This window comes from Hemibagrus wyckioides, linkage group LG02, assembly GCF_019097595.1.
Source record: "Hemibagrus wyckioides isolate EC202008001 linkage group LG02, SWU_Hwy_1.0, whole genome shotgun sequence".
Taxonomy (NCBI): Eukaryota; Metazoa; Chordata; class Actinopteri; order Siluriformes; family Bagridae; genus Hemibagrus; species Hemibagrus wyckioides.
The window spans coordinates 11195723-11212567 of NC_080711.1; the positions used below are offsets into that span (position 1 = coordinate 11195723).

At 39.6% G+C, this 16845-nt stretch overlaps 1 protein-coding gene across 2 annotated transcripts in view; it reads left to right on the top strand.

Annotated features, from left to right (window-relative positions):
- The first annotated feature begins 452 nt into the window (after positions 1 to 452).
- aatka (apoptosis-associated tyrosine kinase a) overlaps positions 453 to 16845 on the top strand; it is a 37434-nt gene continuing 21041 nt past the window's right edge. The window contains exon 1 of one of the 2 annotated variants that reach the window (XM_058414496.1): positions 453 to 1059. In XM_058414496.1, the coding sequence (XP_058270479.1) occupies positions 972 to 1059 (88 nt within the window). In that variant the 5' untranslated portion in view covers positions 453 to 971. The remainder of the gene's footprint in view (positions 1060 to 16845) is intronic. The other variant, XM_058414488.1, reaches the window with a different exon arrangement.

Consider the following 16845-nt stretch of genomic DNA (forward strand, 5'->3'; position numbering starts at 1 on the left):
ATTTTCTGGGAACCAAAAATTGCTAGCAGGGGCATTATTATTATTATTATTATTATTGTTGTTGTTGTTGTTGATGTTGTTGTTATTATTGTTGTTGTTGTTGTTGTTGCTGTTATTATTATTATTATTATTATTATTATTATCCATCCATTTTTTTGCACTGTTTATCCTACCATACAAAGTGGTTGATACCCTGCACTGGATGCCCATCCATCGCAGGGCACACACACACACACACACACAGACACGATTGGCAATTTTAGTCTTTGGCCTGCGGAGGAAACTGGTATATCTGGGGGAAACCCATGAGTCACGGGAAGAAGGAAAGTCTAGTGAACGGCTGCTCAAACCCAGTCATTAAATCACATTATCTTGACCTTCGTGTAACACACAGTGCTGTTCATGATTCCGCCGGCAGGTGGCGCGCGCTTGTCAGCTCCATCACATCTTGCTCCGCATTCAGTTCTACTAAAGGACGCATCATAAAGCGGCGTTATTAATTGACTGGTGCGAGAATCCGATTGGAGTTTGTTAATAGCTCTCGATGCTGCATTCCAGCGCTGGGCACAAATGACCATGTCGCACAGGAATCTCTGATTTTAAGCAGCACCGGGGCTGGACGACGGCCAGCGTATTGGTGCAGGGACGAAGAGGGACGCAGTGGAACGGCGTGTCTTTGACGAGACCACACGTCGAAAACACTGGGACTAACGTCAAAAACCCGAGAAAGCACGGGGAAATGCGCGGGAAACGTGGCATGTCAATCAAACCTGTGACGGTGCTTATTAAGGCAGAGAACAGAGAGGACGCAGGAAAGGTTTCCAGTGCTCGAGTCTGATGTGTGACACCGTGACGAGTAAAATGCTGCATTTGGCTTCACCTTCACTGCCGGCTGTAATTTCTTTCAGTACGACGGTGTTTAAGAGTTAATATTTGTAAAATACCGCAGTCCAGCTCCATCAAGCCTTCCAATGAGGATGCCATCGTCGCTTTTCATCGTGATCATGTCCTCGATATTTCTCAACCCCAGTTTTGCCTTCAGCTCACATTACGACACAGGTGAGTGTCAAGCACAAATCAAGTGAAACACTTATACTGATCTACTTTATTATGGCATGGGATGATATTTAATCTTTAATGTGATGTATATTCATTTGGACTGTGTGTTGCTGGTCCTCCACAACATTCCATGTGGAATGAATATATTTAAAGCCTTATTAACGGTGAGATATTTCCAAGCCTTCACCATCTAACCAGATCCTGCCTTTGCATTCCAGTCTGTGGTTGCGGTTGTGTGTGTTTGTTCCCACAGTGGCCCTGTTACATAACATGGCTGCATGCTTGCCACATAGCACTGTTGTTTACTCCATGGAGAGGTTGTTGGCCTGCGAAAGGTCTTGAAGACGCATTGAACAGCAGGCAGAGCTGTAGGAGACGATGAGAACAACCTTGACACAAAAGCCATCCTGCTGATTTCGTTTCATGGATGTGTTTTATTTTGTGTTACACTGCATTGAAGCTGTAGTCCTGGGTGAACTTCCTAGCTAGTGTCAGTGTAATTTGTGTATTAATATTGGCTTGAGATTGAAATGGGCCCTAGTCAGTGCTACTCTGAATGCTCCACAGATGTGAGGGAGAGTCTTGGACAGGCTGTGTGCTGAGCATACAAATAACGCTAAAACTGTTACTTTGGCTCAGACATGTCATGCCAACATGCAGTATCCTGGTCCAAACTGATCTTAGTCTCTGGCTGCTAGGTTCTGAGATAAAGTCCAGGGATTGCCACATGTGTAAGCTAGGAATTGATTATCTTAACCAAATGCCTCCCTTGGTGATCCAGACCATAGATTTCTTCATTGATCTTTGTCGATTTTCATACTTTCTTCCTTCTGCCACTCTCTCATTTTGTGTCTGAGAAGGATTTGGGTTCACCCTGCATATATCCTGAGCTGGTTGAGTGCATCATTTGTAGTAAATTTGCTTTTTCAGTAATGCTCTATTATGTAAACTCTTTCTCAGCACTGCAGACAGAATGGCTCTGCAGTCCACCTGATTAATCTGCAGAGTCCCTCTCTTGCCCACTGAAGGGGGTTGTAAAGCCCACAGCACAGCTTCCTTTATCCTCATGAAAGCTGTTAATGAGATATGGTTCAGTTCAGGAGGTCAGGCACATTTATGTTGCAGTATTCATGCCTTGCTACAGCATCCTGAGAGCTCATTCTGGTGTGGTTTGATTAAATTGATGAAATTGGTCCTTCTCTCTCTCTCTCTCTCTCTCTCTCTCTCTCTCTCTCTTTGTCTATGCTGAATTGCTGTAGGCTGCCTCCTCAGCTTCTGTGATATATGTTTTATAACGTGCCTGAGTCAGTGGCAATCTGTTACTATGACTGGCTGAGTAATGGAATTGAGAATTGATGTTACCATGGCGATAGATGGTATGTTGTTTATGTGGGTATGAATCAAGAGACCGGCCATTTTTTGTGCAGGTCACACTCATCCATAATGTTTTGCAGAAGGACATGGGCATTCCTGTGTTACAGTACCCTAGCTTGTTGGGTGGCTATCTGTGGCTGGTCCCCATGAGCCACTTGTGTGTGGTGTTGTGGCATATGCTAATATAATCCTTTTTTGTTGTACAATTTCTGTCTGCCTATTGAATCACTTGCTTTCCTTAGATAAAATTAATTTTCCTCCTACTGAAGAAAGTAAATAAACAAGATAAGATAATGAGATTTCATAGACTTTGATATTATCTCTTAATCTCTGGGCAGAATGACTAAACAGTGGTTAAACAAAAGATGTCATCTGCCTGCAAAATCACATCGATTACTACTGAATATTGTCATACTTTGACTTTCAGGCTGGAATTTTCCTAGGGGAAAAAAAAAAATGGCAACATCGCACATGTGGATGGAAATAAAATCCCAGAGTAATGCCTGTAAAAGATGGAATTATCCCAGTATTGCTGGCCAAACAGGACTTAACATATCAGATTCAGCCTATAATGTGACTAGCTGATGATTTGGATTATATGATAAATAATAAAAATAAATTGTACTGACTGAGAACAGGATTAAGTGTATGGAATGCTGTGTATTTTCATGGCTACTGTGAGGTCTGTTCTGTTCCTCTTTAACTGTAGCTTCTCGAGGTCAAGCACTTGGAGTTATGTAAAAGTGCCACAGAATCACAAACCGCATCTTTATCCAATATAGAAATGAGCTCATTAAAGAACCTTGTCTGTTTATTGCAGTTGTGCATACACATTTCCTGTACTCATGCTGACTTTATAACATAGCCTTTTTTTTATTATTGAATTACAGCCTAGTGATGAATCACTTGATTCTCACTACAGAGCTTTAAACATTTATTGGTGGCCATTAAATGACCTGTGCGACTATAGTTCCTGAAGCCATCAGTGCTTTTTCATTTTTACTTTTCTCTGGAATAGGTTGAATGCTGAGGAAGTCTTTGTACTTCATATTTAACAGTGGCAGCTTGTCAAACTGTAAAGGCTGTCTTTATTAATCATACTACCTACCTGTGCCTATAGATTTTGAAATGGTCAGTGAAATCGTTAAAGATTCCTTTAATCCATTATCATATATCAAAGAATGCCATTCACATGATACTGACCTGGTACAAAGCAGGAAAATTGGCAGTTTCTTCTCTCCTGTGGTGCAGTAAGACTGGATTTTTCTGTTACCGACATTCCATAAAGGAGAATGAATCAATACTAATTGTGGTACCTATTGGCTACTTAGCTGACTGACCTTTTAATTGTGGTCACATATGATTCTCAGCAGGCTTTAATGGGCGCTGACCCTGAGTGATTGTTTACTCCGACATTGTGGATTCTTGTTTAGTTTTAAAATTTTTCATATGACAATATTCGTCTAGTGTTTTATCACACGATTTTGTTTTAAGAATATTGTCCCCAAAACACTCGGTTAACTCGCATTTGTAAATGCATTCCTTAGTCACAATGAAGTCTGACATCCTGTTTTCTTTTACATAGAACAGAAATATTGCAACACTGACTTGATATTTGCCCCCCTAAAAAATGCTGCCCAGGGAGTGTGCCAGATTTTTTTTTAGAGCATGCATAAATTCTACCTTAGCAACTGTCTTCTAAATGAACTGCAGTAGTGAGTTTATATTAAATTGTCCACTGTAGCAGTATAGTTATGATACAATGCATCACTAATTATTAGTACAGGTCTGCTGTTGAGTTTCAGAATTACCTGTGCAGAATTTCAGCACCATGGAGAGTGCCTGTTCTGCACCTGTGCTGGCAGATATAACAGAAATAAAACAGATTTGCAGCAATGTTTTATTTATTTATTTATTTATTGATTGATTGATTAATTGATTGAATAACTGAAAAGAGCTCTGAATTTTACAGTTTTTCAAGATGCATTCTATAAGATGTCCTAAAAGATAAGAACTTGTCCTACAAGTCCTGGAGCCAAAATTGATAGTGTCATGGCTTAGGCCTGAATGTCTTCATACAGCGAGACAATGCCCCAAAACACAATGTCAACACGAGAGAGGACTTAACTAAGGAGAAAAATCTATCTATCTATCTATCTATCTATCTATCTATCTATCTATCTATCTATCTATCTATCGTATCTATCTACAGTATCTATCTATCTATCTATCTATCTATCTATCTATCTATCTATCTATCTATCATATCTATCTATCTATCTATCTATCTATCTATCTATCTATCTATCTATCTATCTATCTATCTATCTATCTATCTATCGTATCTATCTACAGTATCTATCTATCTATCTATCTATCTATCTATCTATCTATCTATCTATCTATCTATCTATCTATCTATCTACAGTATCTATCTATCTATCTATCTATCTATCTATCTATCTATCTATCTATCTATCTATCTATCTATCGTATCTATCTACAGTATCTATCTATCTATCTATCTATCTATCTATCTATCTATCTATCTATCTATCTATCTATCTATCTATCTATCTATCGTATCTATCTATCGTATCTATCTATCTATCTATCTATCTATCTATCTATCTATCTATCTATCTATCTATCTATCTATCTATCGTATCTATCTACAGTATCTATCTATCTATCTATCTATCTATCTATCTATCTATCTATCTATCTATCTATCTATCTATCTATCTATCTATGGCTCAGACTTCTTAGATAGAACATTAATAGCCTAAGGAATTGAAATATCTTACTATAAATGCAATTTCTTCGTTTTCTACATAATGTCCTAAGGTTGCACATCAGATTTAATTATATTGTGCACCAAGAGATAAGGGAATTAAGATGTTCAATTTTGGATAAAGAAAAATGTATTATTCAAGTGCTATATTGTGGGAGAGTGTTGGTAGTTGTGCTTTTGCCTCAGCCATCCCTGTGGAACTGTCTGACTCAACAGCAGTCAAAATAATACAATATTTAATGCCATAATCTCATTTTAGAATCTCTTTATATGCTTATTAATTGACCCATGCCTTGCATTCTGTATATTTCCCCCTAAGGTAATAAAGACTAATGCAGAGTGGTTTTTGCCAGGTTCAGGAAGACGGGAACAATCCAATACTATAATACATCTATGCTAATGTAGTCTGGCTAAGAGTGAAAAGCTTTTAAAAAACATCTCATGTCTGCAATAGCTCTACAATAGCTTGTAGGTTCATAGATCAGGTTCGCAGATTCTTTAGACAGTTGCATTCGGTGAGCATTTACTTGTATATTCTGTCATATAGGCAATGCACAGATGAGAAAAAAAGGTGTGTGGATGGATTTAAAAATGAAGATCCAATCTCAAACTGAAGTATCATGCATTCATGGACAAGCATGCAAATTGTAGGTGTGCAATGAAATGCCACTATCCATCGGTTTTGTATGTAATTCGATAATTTCCTTTCTTTGATAGTGCTGGAATTCCAAGCAGCCTTTGCTTCTCTTTTAATACTGCAGTAGGGACCGTACTTCTGAGATAAAATCTTACAACGTGTCTCATTCCTTCCTAAAGAAATGCTGCTCCAGCACCTTTCCGTGTTGCTAAATTAGTAGTGCATACAAAATATTTCATGTGCAGTGATAGATCTGCCTCCACCCCTATGCAACTATGGCCATGTTGCTAGCATTATCAGTCACAAGTGTAGATGTTTTCTCATTTAAATTCTACTCCGCATACACATCTCTCAAGATTCCAGCCACAAGATTTACTCGTGTGTTTGTGCCACTCAAAAATGTCAGAAAAACACAATTCTTCGTTTTCCAGTCAGTGTAAATATAATGACAGGTAATGGTTACATATGCTTGGATTGTGCATGACGTCCATCCATCTGTTGTGACTGCGACTCGCACTGCTTCCATTAACTCACACTGAACATCATCTTTAACTTGAGTGTACAGCTACAATATGCTATACGTTTCACCGGAGCCCAGTCTCGATGATGAAGTGTATTGTGGCTTGAGTACATGCATCAGATCTGAAAACCCTTCATTTTCCATGACATGTTAGAGCCTAGATCTTTTCAAATAAAATAAGAAATGGCAGATATTATGTTCTCTTTTGAAGATATTGCCTGATTTTGGTGTAAAAATAATGGCTAAGGTGGGTGTCTTTCACGCTAGCATTTGAAATGGCATCAACCATGTCTCCTTTATTAAATAAGTTGTATTCCCAGAGTATTTTATCTCATGCTGTCATTCTCAACAAGTTATGTGGCTTTTGAATGTCTGTCCATGTTTTTTGATGAATCCAAAAATATTTCTTGATTGCTTGTGGTGCTATGTATATTGTGGCATTGACTGATACATGCAAAAACCTGAAAATGACATGAGATGAAAATGGATACAGATCTGTTATATCGTGTCCTAAAAACAAGTTCACCTTAAAAATGTCCCTGCTTATGCATTGCTTTGATACATTAGCCTGTTAGTTATTTGATCAATACATTGATCCATATCTTTACACCCTTAGTGTCTATCGTACTGGTCAAAACACGGGCAGATAGGCTAATCACAGGATAACCTATAGTCAACATTTGAAAAAGGGAGGGTCAGAACCAGAAAACATAGAAGCTGAAATAATAATAATACTTGGGCATAACAAGAGAAATAGCATTCTAGACTAAGGAGAGACCGAAACAACAGGGTAGAAATAATCAAACTAATCAGGGTAAGACACAGAACAGGTGAACACGTTAGGATAAACAACCAATGTCGTAACAGGGGTGTCGATAGGAACAAATCCTAAACAAAATCACATGATAGCAAAAACGTATAGAAGGAACTGAAAATAAAAGTACATAAGAGTGCTGAAACACTCATGACTCATGAAAAATTTATGACATATGACATATTTGCAATATGGGTTTTGAGTCAGAATAATGCATGGTCAGGCTTATTATCAATGTTATTATCCAAGTTGAATCATGTTTTTATGGTGGATTCGAAAGGCCCTCTTGAAAGATAATGGCTAACAAATTGTAACTAGAACCAAACAAACATTGTGTAACTATGATGTGTATGTATATCTTTGAGATTGCTGGTTATCTGTGACACACATGTTGTTCCTGGGGAAGGAACAGTTGCATAAACACTTCAGGCTTCCTCCTTCCTGAGTGTGACTTTTACACAAGCACAAACGGTGAAAAAAAAAAAATCTCCTAATGCCTTTAGTCATATAGAAGCTGTGCTGTGTTTAAGCGACCACAAACACCCTGGTAAAAATACTTCCCCTACTAAGTGCACACAAGCTGTGAACAGTCTGTCAGCATCGACTCCAGAACTGCTGAGCCATCTGCAGCCACACAGGCCATGAAACCCTACATTTAACATTTTTTTTCTTAGATTCGGTTTAATAGTATTAGAGACAATTTCATTTTAACAGTGTGGAAGAGAGTGATAGATTTGGAGGAATCAGGCTCTGGAGTCAGGATGGTGACTGTGATCTTTCCGGTGGAATAGACAACCTGTTGAGTTGCCATCTGTGCCCAAGAAGCAGGACAGAAGAAAGTACCACATCGCTATTATTTCACTACTCTTTCCACTTCATCCATAACATATAAAGTGATAGTTCATCGTTTTTTTTTTTACCCACAATTGCTGGGATTGAGAATTTAGGCAGCATATCAACCATCAGTGCTTCATATTTCCTTTTGCAGGATATGATGCTTCTTCTTCCTTTAGCCTCTACAGAATAATGAAAATGCTTTCCTACTGAAGAAGTGTTTGTCTTTCCCTGGCTATTTAATGAAGTGTGTGTTTGTACATCCTTAATATCCTGCTCTTCAATCACAAATCATCTGTGGATCTTGTGGATCTTGTGTCCTGCATTACTATAATTCCAATTGATACCCCTTCCCATCTGTGGAATGAATCATTTAGAGGCCCAGATGCACACAGTGATTCACAAATGTTGGAGCATAGGTTTAGTGCCTGTCTTTCAATGCTGTCTCCAAGGCCACTTGCAAACCAAAGACCAATGCATTCTGTACTACAGAAGTCGAGAAAGGTCAGCTTTGCTAGGGGTCTGCCATCAAAGCCGTGCTGCATTGAGATGCGCTCCAATAAACACAAATACATGCCGATACAATAGGGAGAATGGGGCAAGGGGTTGCTAGGCATGTGTCAAAAGAGAGAAATAGAAAAACATGGAGCTCTGCCGACTTGGAGAAATGCAAATGCGTTCCTGATTTTTTTTTAATGCTTAGAAAGCACCAACCCCTTTCATTATCAACAACCATGCAATCTTTATTACACTCTGTCTCTTTCTATCTTCTTAATGGATTTGGACACTCCATTTTGACTGCAGGGTATGTCGTATTTGTTTATGAGTGCGAACAGAGGAGGCAGGTGAAGCTCAGCTACATTCTGAGGCACGCTAAGACTACAGAGCGAGAGGAAAAATATAGATACACACCAGGAGACAGAGGGGGGGGCTAAAAAAAGCAGCCAGTCAATCCCTCATGCTGCTCCCTGTGCAAGTGTGTCAAACCCTCCTGCTTCAGTAGAGTGTAAGGACTGCTTCTAGCATAGGCTGTGTGCTTACCTACAGCACAGGATGATTCAATGGTCTGCTGCTCACCGTTGCCACGACAACTCATTTCTCTTCCATGGGCCCTTGAGAGACCCCATGCTGCCAAACTTCCTGAATAGACCTCTGGTTCTTCAAATATAGCCTTAAATAGAATGGGCATCTGGGGTTTTATGGGTAGGGTTTGTGGCAACTAAATCTATTGTATTGATGCAGATGCTGTGTGCTGAGATACCCATGGTGCAGTAGCGATTGTGACAGAAACAGAGTTTATTAAAATTCAGAGGATCTGTGCATTAATAATAGTATATATGAGTCTTTTCTAAAGTTGCACTTGGTGGCTAACTAACTTTCCCTCTGATCTCACTAGTTTTTTAGTTCGGATTCAAATCATTTCATTATATTGAATTCATTAACAATAGACAAAGCATATTTAAAGAAATCCAGATGTGAATTTCTATATTGATCTGTAATAAGCGAGCAAGAAGCTATAATGGCAAGGAAAACTCCCTAAAATGACACAGTCAAATGGAAACTTGTCCAACGTCTGTGCAATTCCATCATGCGTCTCTGATCAAGGTTAAATATGCATGACTTTCACCTTAAGCTGAAGTATGGAGAGTTATTATGGGTGTGGAATATGAGTTACATCTGGAGTAACTTTGGTTTTGCTCTAGACAGCCAGACCCCCTAATAAAGTGTCTTGGTTAAGAGTCGTTGAATAACGAGCAGGAGGCGGTGGGTGTGGATACACTGTCATGGAAGAGATGTAGTTTCAGGTGTGGTCTTTCTTCCGTGTCTCTCGTATCTCCATTTACTGAGCTTTTTAAAATCTATGTTGGATTTTTTTATTGACAGTACTGTGAGGTTCTGAAGACATTGCTTTTATATATGGAGACCAAACTGCATGAGAAGTCCATAGGCCTGACTCAGAGAGTATCACAGTGTTCTACTATCTACCAGATAACATCTGACTGATCCATCTGCCAGTTATTTGCTTCTTGTGTTACATTACTTATCTTCTCTGTACCTGGATTTTGGGAAATAAAGGGTGACTTGTAGCTCTGCATTACTTTCCTCTGTGAACTGGAGCCATGCAGTGATCTCATCCATTTGCTTGGGTTATGCTCTTTCCTGGAGTGATTCCAGAAAACTCAGTATGTGAGCTCTCTAGTATTATTAAGTGCTTTTACAAGTTGTCTTTAACATGAGTGGTGCGGACAGCTGAAGGAAAAAACATTTACCCATATTCTATTATGTCACTCTGACTCAATGTCCAGTGGAACAGCTGGACACACAGTAATACAGTAAAATTAGCTATACTGTATGTCGATACAGTCTGGGTTTAGGCCACTTTCTAAGATCTTAGTGTATTTGGCAATATTTGTCTAGTGAACAATGAGACCTTTTTTTTTTTTTTTTTTTTTACTAGTTAGGACTAATATATATTTTAATTAAAAATTTTATATTATGAATTTTTATATTTCTATAAGGTAGCTATGTAAGATTGTCCATTGTTAAAAGCACTATACAAATAAAAATTAAATTAAACTGAATTAATATTATGCTTGCTCTGGGCAGCAACATGCTCACCTAAAACATAAACTCTATAAAAATGTACCTTGCATTTTTCACGGACAGTAATAGTTTTTTCTGATGATAAATTTGACCTGTGCAGAAATGCTGAAGTAAATGTTCTCTAAGTAAGGAAAAGGAAAAAGTCCCTCATCTAAATACGTACTACAACCAGCACTTAAATCTTTTGAAAATGATGGTCATGTCTGGAAAATTTTTGGTTCCCATACAATTGCTTGCTAGGGTCAAAGCATCAGCTCCTTATCAATGAAAGAGAGTTCCAGTGATACAGTGTAGTATTCCTCATCAAACGCTGCCTTCTCAACTGACATGACTACTCAGACAGGAATACCTGTACATCACTAATACTCTATATAGAACAAACACACCCACACACGCTAAGCACAGATGGTTCCAATTATGTAACCTATTAACTACATGTGTATTGTGTACTAGTCAAACTATACATACTCACGAACTCAGTCATACTCTTACTCACTCACACCTACATGTTTTCAATCTGTGTGTCCTTGGATGATTCTGACTCCTGGCCTGACAACCACCATAATGTATCGCATCAGTCATCACAGTATTGCTCATGTCTGTACAGAGCACACATATTGTGTGTGCCTGTGCCTGTGTGTGTGTGTGTGTGTGTTAGAGAGGGTGTGCAACAAAGATGACGAGTGAGAAGGTAAATGAGATGGAAGGAGAGAATAGAAGATGAGTGAGAAGCCCTTGAAGGCCTAGCCGTTAATGCATCAGCATAAATGTGGCAGAGTGTGATGAAAATGGGGGTTAGGCAGGAGAAAGATTTAAGATGCTGTTAGAGCCCATCAAAAATGACAGGGTCAGCTGATCAGGGTGTTACCATGGCGTTGTGGGAGTGAGGTGAGGGAGCATTTGTATCCAGGTAGACTGCGGATCACTGGTCATGTTTCTGATACTGCTGTTTACAAGCGTGTGTGTGTGATGCTGTGCTTAATGTTTCTCTTTAAGTACTAAGTGTTTAGCTTGATGTGTACTAAATAGGGAAAAGCAAGCAAAAGACAACTCTGGTTGTGTGTGGTAGGTTTTGTAAGGGTTTTGCACATTTGCTATTATAACAGAACCAAGCAAGATTGTACACCATTTGGCTGTTTGTGTGTGTGTGTGTTCATTTGTCTGAGCATGTGAGACTGAGTGTGACTTTACTGTCACATTACCCTCTCTCACTTGCCAGCTGGAGGCTTTGAAAACCAGATTAAATCTGAACACTCCAAACTGTGATATCTGGCCCTGCAGCTTTTTATCTTGACCCCCAGACAGCCTGTGAAAAGGCTAATGTGATTTTGTCTGTCATCATCTATCAGCACAAAGCCAATCAAACTATCATTAATGCTCTATATTTACATACACATATTTACAATACACCAGAACATGTTTTATATATATATATATATATATATATATATATATATATATATATATATATATATATATATATATATATATATATACATATATATATATATATATACACTATATTGCCAAAAGTATTCGCTAACCCATCCAAATAATCAGAATCGGGTGTTCCAATCACTTCCATGGCCACAGGTGTATAAAATCAAGCCCCTAGGCATGCAGACTGTTTTTACAAACATTTGTGAAAGAATGGGTCGCTCTCAGGAGCTCAGTGAATTCCAGCGTGGAACTGTGATAGGATGCCACCTGTGCAACAAATCCAGTCGTGAAATTTCCTCGCTCCTAAATATTCCACAGTCAACTGTCAGCTGTATTATAAGAACGTGGAAATGTTTGGGAACGACAGCAACTCAGCCACGAAGTGGTAGGCCACGTAAACTGACGGAGCGGGGTCAGCGGATGCTGAGGCGCGTAGTGCGAAGAGGTCGCCAACTTTCTGCAGAGTCAATTGCTACAGACCTCCAAACTTCATGTGGCCTTCAGATTAGCTCAAGAACAGTGTGCAGAGAGCTTCATGGAATGGGTTTCCATGGCCGAGCAGCTGCATCCAAGCCATACATCACCAAGTGCAATGCAAAGCGTCGGATGCAGTGGTGTAAAGCACGCCGCCACTGGACTCTAGAGCAGTGGAGACGCGTTCTCTGGAGTGACGAATCGCGCTTCTACATCTGGCAATCTGATGGACGAGTCTGGGTTTGGCGGTGGCCAGGAGAACGGTACTTGTCTGACTGCATTGTGCCAAGTGTAAAGTTTGGTGGAGGGGGGATTATGGTGTGGGGTTGTTTTTCAGGAGCTGGGCTTGGCCCCTTAGTTCCAATGAAAGGAACTCTGAATGCTTCAGCATACCAAGACATTTTGGACAATTCCATGCTCCCAACTTTGTGGGAACAGTTTGGAGCTGGCCCCTTCCTCTTCCAACATGACTGTGCACCAGTGACCAAAGCAAGGTCCATAAAGACATGGATGACAGAGTCTGGTGTGGATGAACTTGACTGGCCTGCACAGAGTCCTGACCTCAACCCGATAGAACACCTTTGGGATGAATTAGAGCGGAGACTGAGAGCCAGGCCTTCTCGTCCAACATCAGTGTGTGACCTCACAAATGCGCATCTGGAAGAATGGTCAAAAATTCCCATAAACACACTCCTAGACCTTGTGGACAGCCTTCCCAGAAGAGTTGAAGCTGTTATAGCTGCAAAGGGTGGACCGACGTCATATTGAACCCTATGGATTAGGAATGGGATGTCACTTAAGTTCATATGCGAGTCAAGGCAGGTGAGCGAATACTTTTGGCAATATTGTGTATATATATATATATATACACACTACTCACAAAAAGTTAAGGATATTCGGCTTTCGGGTGAAATTTCAGGATGCACCTAAAATATATAACCTTTACAGGTGAACTTAATTTGACCTTCTGTACACTTTTGAATGCACATGTCCAACTGTTCAGTGTTTCAGTACTTTTTGCATAACTTGCTGTTCTTGCTGTGCATAACAAGGTGCTTAATGGCAAAATTCACAACTGGTGTTTGATCCATGAATCGACCAATACATTTTCTGGTTCAGTTAGAATTGGTATTTAAACAGTCCTCTTCATCATGCTGTTCACATTTTGACATCATGAGACCAAGATGACACCTAACAATTGATCAACAGTACCTTCAAACAGGATGTTCTCAGAGGGAAGTGGCCACTGAGCTTAGAGCGTCATCAGCAGGTTGCAACAGAGATACAGAGAGACTGGAAGAGGCACAGGCGTCATCGTCTTGCATGGGCCAGGGAGCATTTACGCTGGACGAGGGACCAGTGGGCCTCAGTGCTGTTCTCTGATGAAAGTCGATTCACATTGAGCAGAAATTATGGCCGCCAACGATATTGGAGACGTCAAGGAGAGCGCTATCCATCAGCCACTGTTGTGGTGGTGTTACAGTCTGGGCAGGTGTGTCTACTCAATACAGAACTGCCCTACATCTTGTGAATGGTACAGTGACAAGCCAATACTACCTGAATAACATCATTAATACATCAGTCATTGTGCCCCTGCATGAACAACACAGGCCTAATTTCATCTTCATGGACCACAATGCTCCAGCTCATCGAGGTCGCATCATTAGGGAACGGCTGCTGGAGGCTGGGGTACCTCAAATGGAGTGGCCTGCACTTTCTCCAGACCTGAATCCCATAGAAAACCTACGCGATCAACTGAGTCGCCGTATAGAGGCTTGTAACCCTGCACCCCAGAACCTCAATGACCTGAGGGCTGCCCTTTAAGAAGAGTGGAATGCCATGCCTCAGCAGACAATAAGTCGACTCGTGAACAGCATGAGACGTTGTTGTCAAGCTGTAATTGATGGTCAAGGGCACATGAGAAATTATTGAGATATTGACATTTTTTGTTGTGGTATACCCACCACTGTTGTTGGCTTTTGTTTCAAATTGTTTGAGATGAGGAAATCACCATTGCATGCTTCTACTTAAATGCCCTACATTCATGATATAATATCACTGTGTGTATATATATATATGAAAGAATGAATGAAAGAAATATTGTGTAACAAAATATCTTGAAGATGGTGGCCACCGTTCTCTATGCACTGATGCAACCGATTTCTGACGTTTCCCTCTACACGTTCCAACATGTTTGAGGGCAGTGTTCCCCGGACGGCTCATCTCAATTCGAGGTGACATCCCATGGGCGGCGCACTCGCCCGATCTAACGCCCTGTGATTTTTTTTTTATGGGGATACCTCAAGGCAGAGGTCTTTAAACATCGCCCCACAAACCTGTTTCAGCTGAAGAATGTTATTCGGCAGGAAATAGCCCAAATTCCAGTGGACATGTTGGAACGTGTAGAGGGAAACGTCAGAAATCGGTTGCATCAGTGCATAGGGAACGGTATATATATATATATATATACATACTACCGCTCATTAGCCAATCCATCTTGTGGGAGATGCTCCAGGAAGCATGGGGTGAAATCTCATCAGATTATCTTGAAAAATTGACCGCTAGAATGCCCAGGCTGTAACGGCTGCAAAAGGTGTTTTTTTTTTTTGAGGAAGGCAAAGTTTGGAGAAAACATTCATCATTTCCTCCAAAATCATTATTTCTAACTCTGATGTCAGCATGTCCTGTTCTTTAGCTATGTTTTCTATTCAGACTAATTTCATGTGTGTTTCCTTGGAAAACAATAACATTTTTGAGTGATCCCAAACTTTTGAGCAGTAGTGTACATATATATATATATATATGACATATATAACATGTTCTGGTGTATTGTAGTATGTAGTAAATATCTGTATGTAAATATAGAGCATTAATGGTGGAGTTTGATTGGCTCTGTGCTGACAGATGATGTATCTTAATAGTTTAATACTTCTAACGTCTGAGAAAACAGTAAATGTAGTCATTTCTGTACCACAGTATAAAACAGAAAAGCCCTTTTTTGTCTTGTACAATGTCTTCGCTTCAGCAAACAAGCAAGAGAGTGTAAATCTCTGAATGTCTGTGAGAATTGTTCTCCTTCTCGATTTGATGCCTTCAGTTAAATAATTTACAGAAATGCTGCAATAGAGGATCTGCTACAGAAGCTACAGTGGTCCCTGAACTACAGACAGGTTTTGTTGTTTTTGTTTTTTTACACACTGTTCTTTTTAGTAATGGTATTTTTCAAGCTCTTTGTTTGAGCTGCTGAAATACTTCGCTCTGTCTGCTAGTTGATGACCCTTTCACTACATCTCCACGCTCATTAACAATCCCAGGATCCATAAATATACATGAATACGAGATTTAGAAACACCCTCACATCCTGCTCTTTACCCAAAGTAGCTAGCTAGCTGCTAGAAAACTAACTAGCATAGCATCAGCAATTCAATTTCAAAACATACAAAACATAATATGCTCTAAGAACTGTCTTAGCACAGACATGTCTAAAGCAATCAACAGTAGCAGTCTTTTGGATTAGTCATAAAATAAACTTGTCTTTAATCGAGAGTTCATTTAGCTATGCATGTAAACAGCTAAGCTAGGTGGTATGTTGCTTTATAAGGCTATATAGAGCATATGTCATATAACTTGCACAAGCATTTCCAAAGCTACTAACTACTAAGTTTCTAACTGAGCTGAAAGGCTCTCAGAAAATCTTATGGAAATCCTTTTGGCAATTTTTTTTTTGCATTGTTTTACATAACAAATGTAACTCACACACTGATCTATATATTGACAACCAACATTCCAAAAGGAGTAAACTAAGGGATAATTAAAAAGCAAGAATTAGTGATATTATAGAACTGCTGAGGTTTTGGTTGTTTTTTTTTCCTTCCAGATTGTGTTTCATAGTGTAGCAGCAACAATGAAAGACAATTTACACTCCATTAAAACCATTTTCATCATGTTCTTTCACAGTAGGCGATGTAATCTAGCGCTCACACACAGCGGCCACAAAATTAAATCAACCACCAGGAGGCACAGACTGTTTTAGAGTGTTATGAAACATCCGTATAAATCGACTTGGGAAATGAATAGACTCTCAATGGGCCACAAAAGTGTCTCTATTCCTTGCACTAGAGGAAGACACAAAGCTTCTTTTCATGCTGCATTGCTGACATTGCTTTGCATTTAAGTCAGGCATTGTTTCCATGCCTCATTTCTTCTGAGGGTCCTAAAAATTCTTTACATTTCTTTCGTAAATCAGCAAAATTATGTCTCAGTCATAACGGTTGCACCTCTGCTTGGGTCCTGTA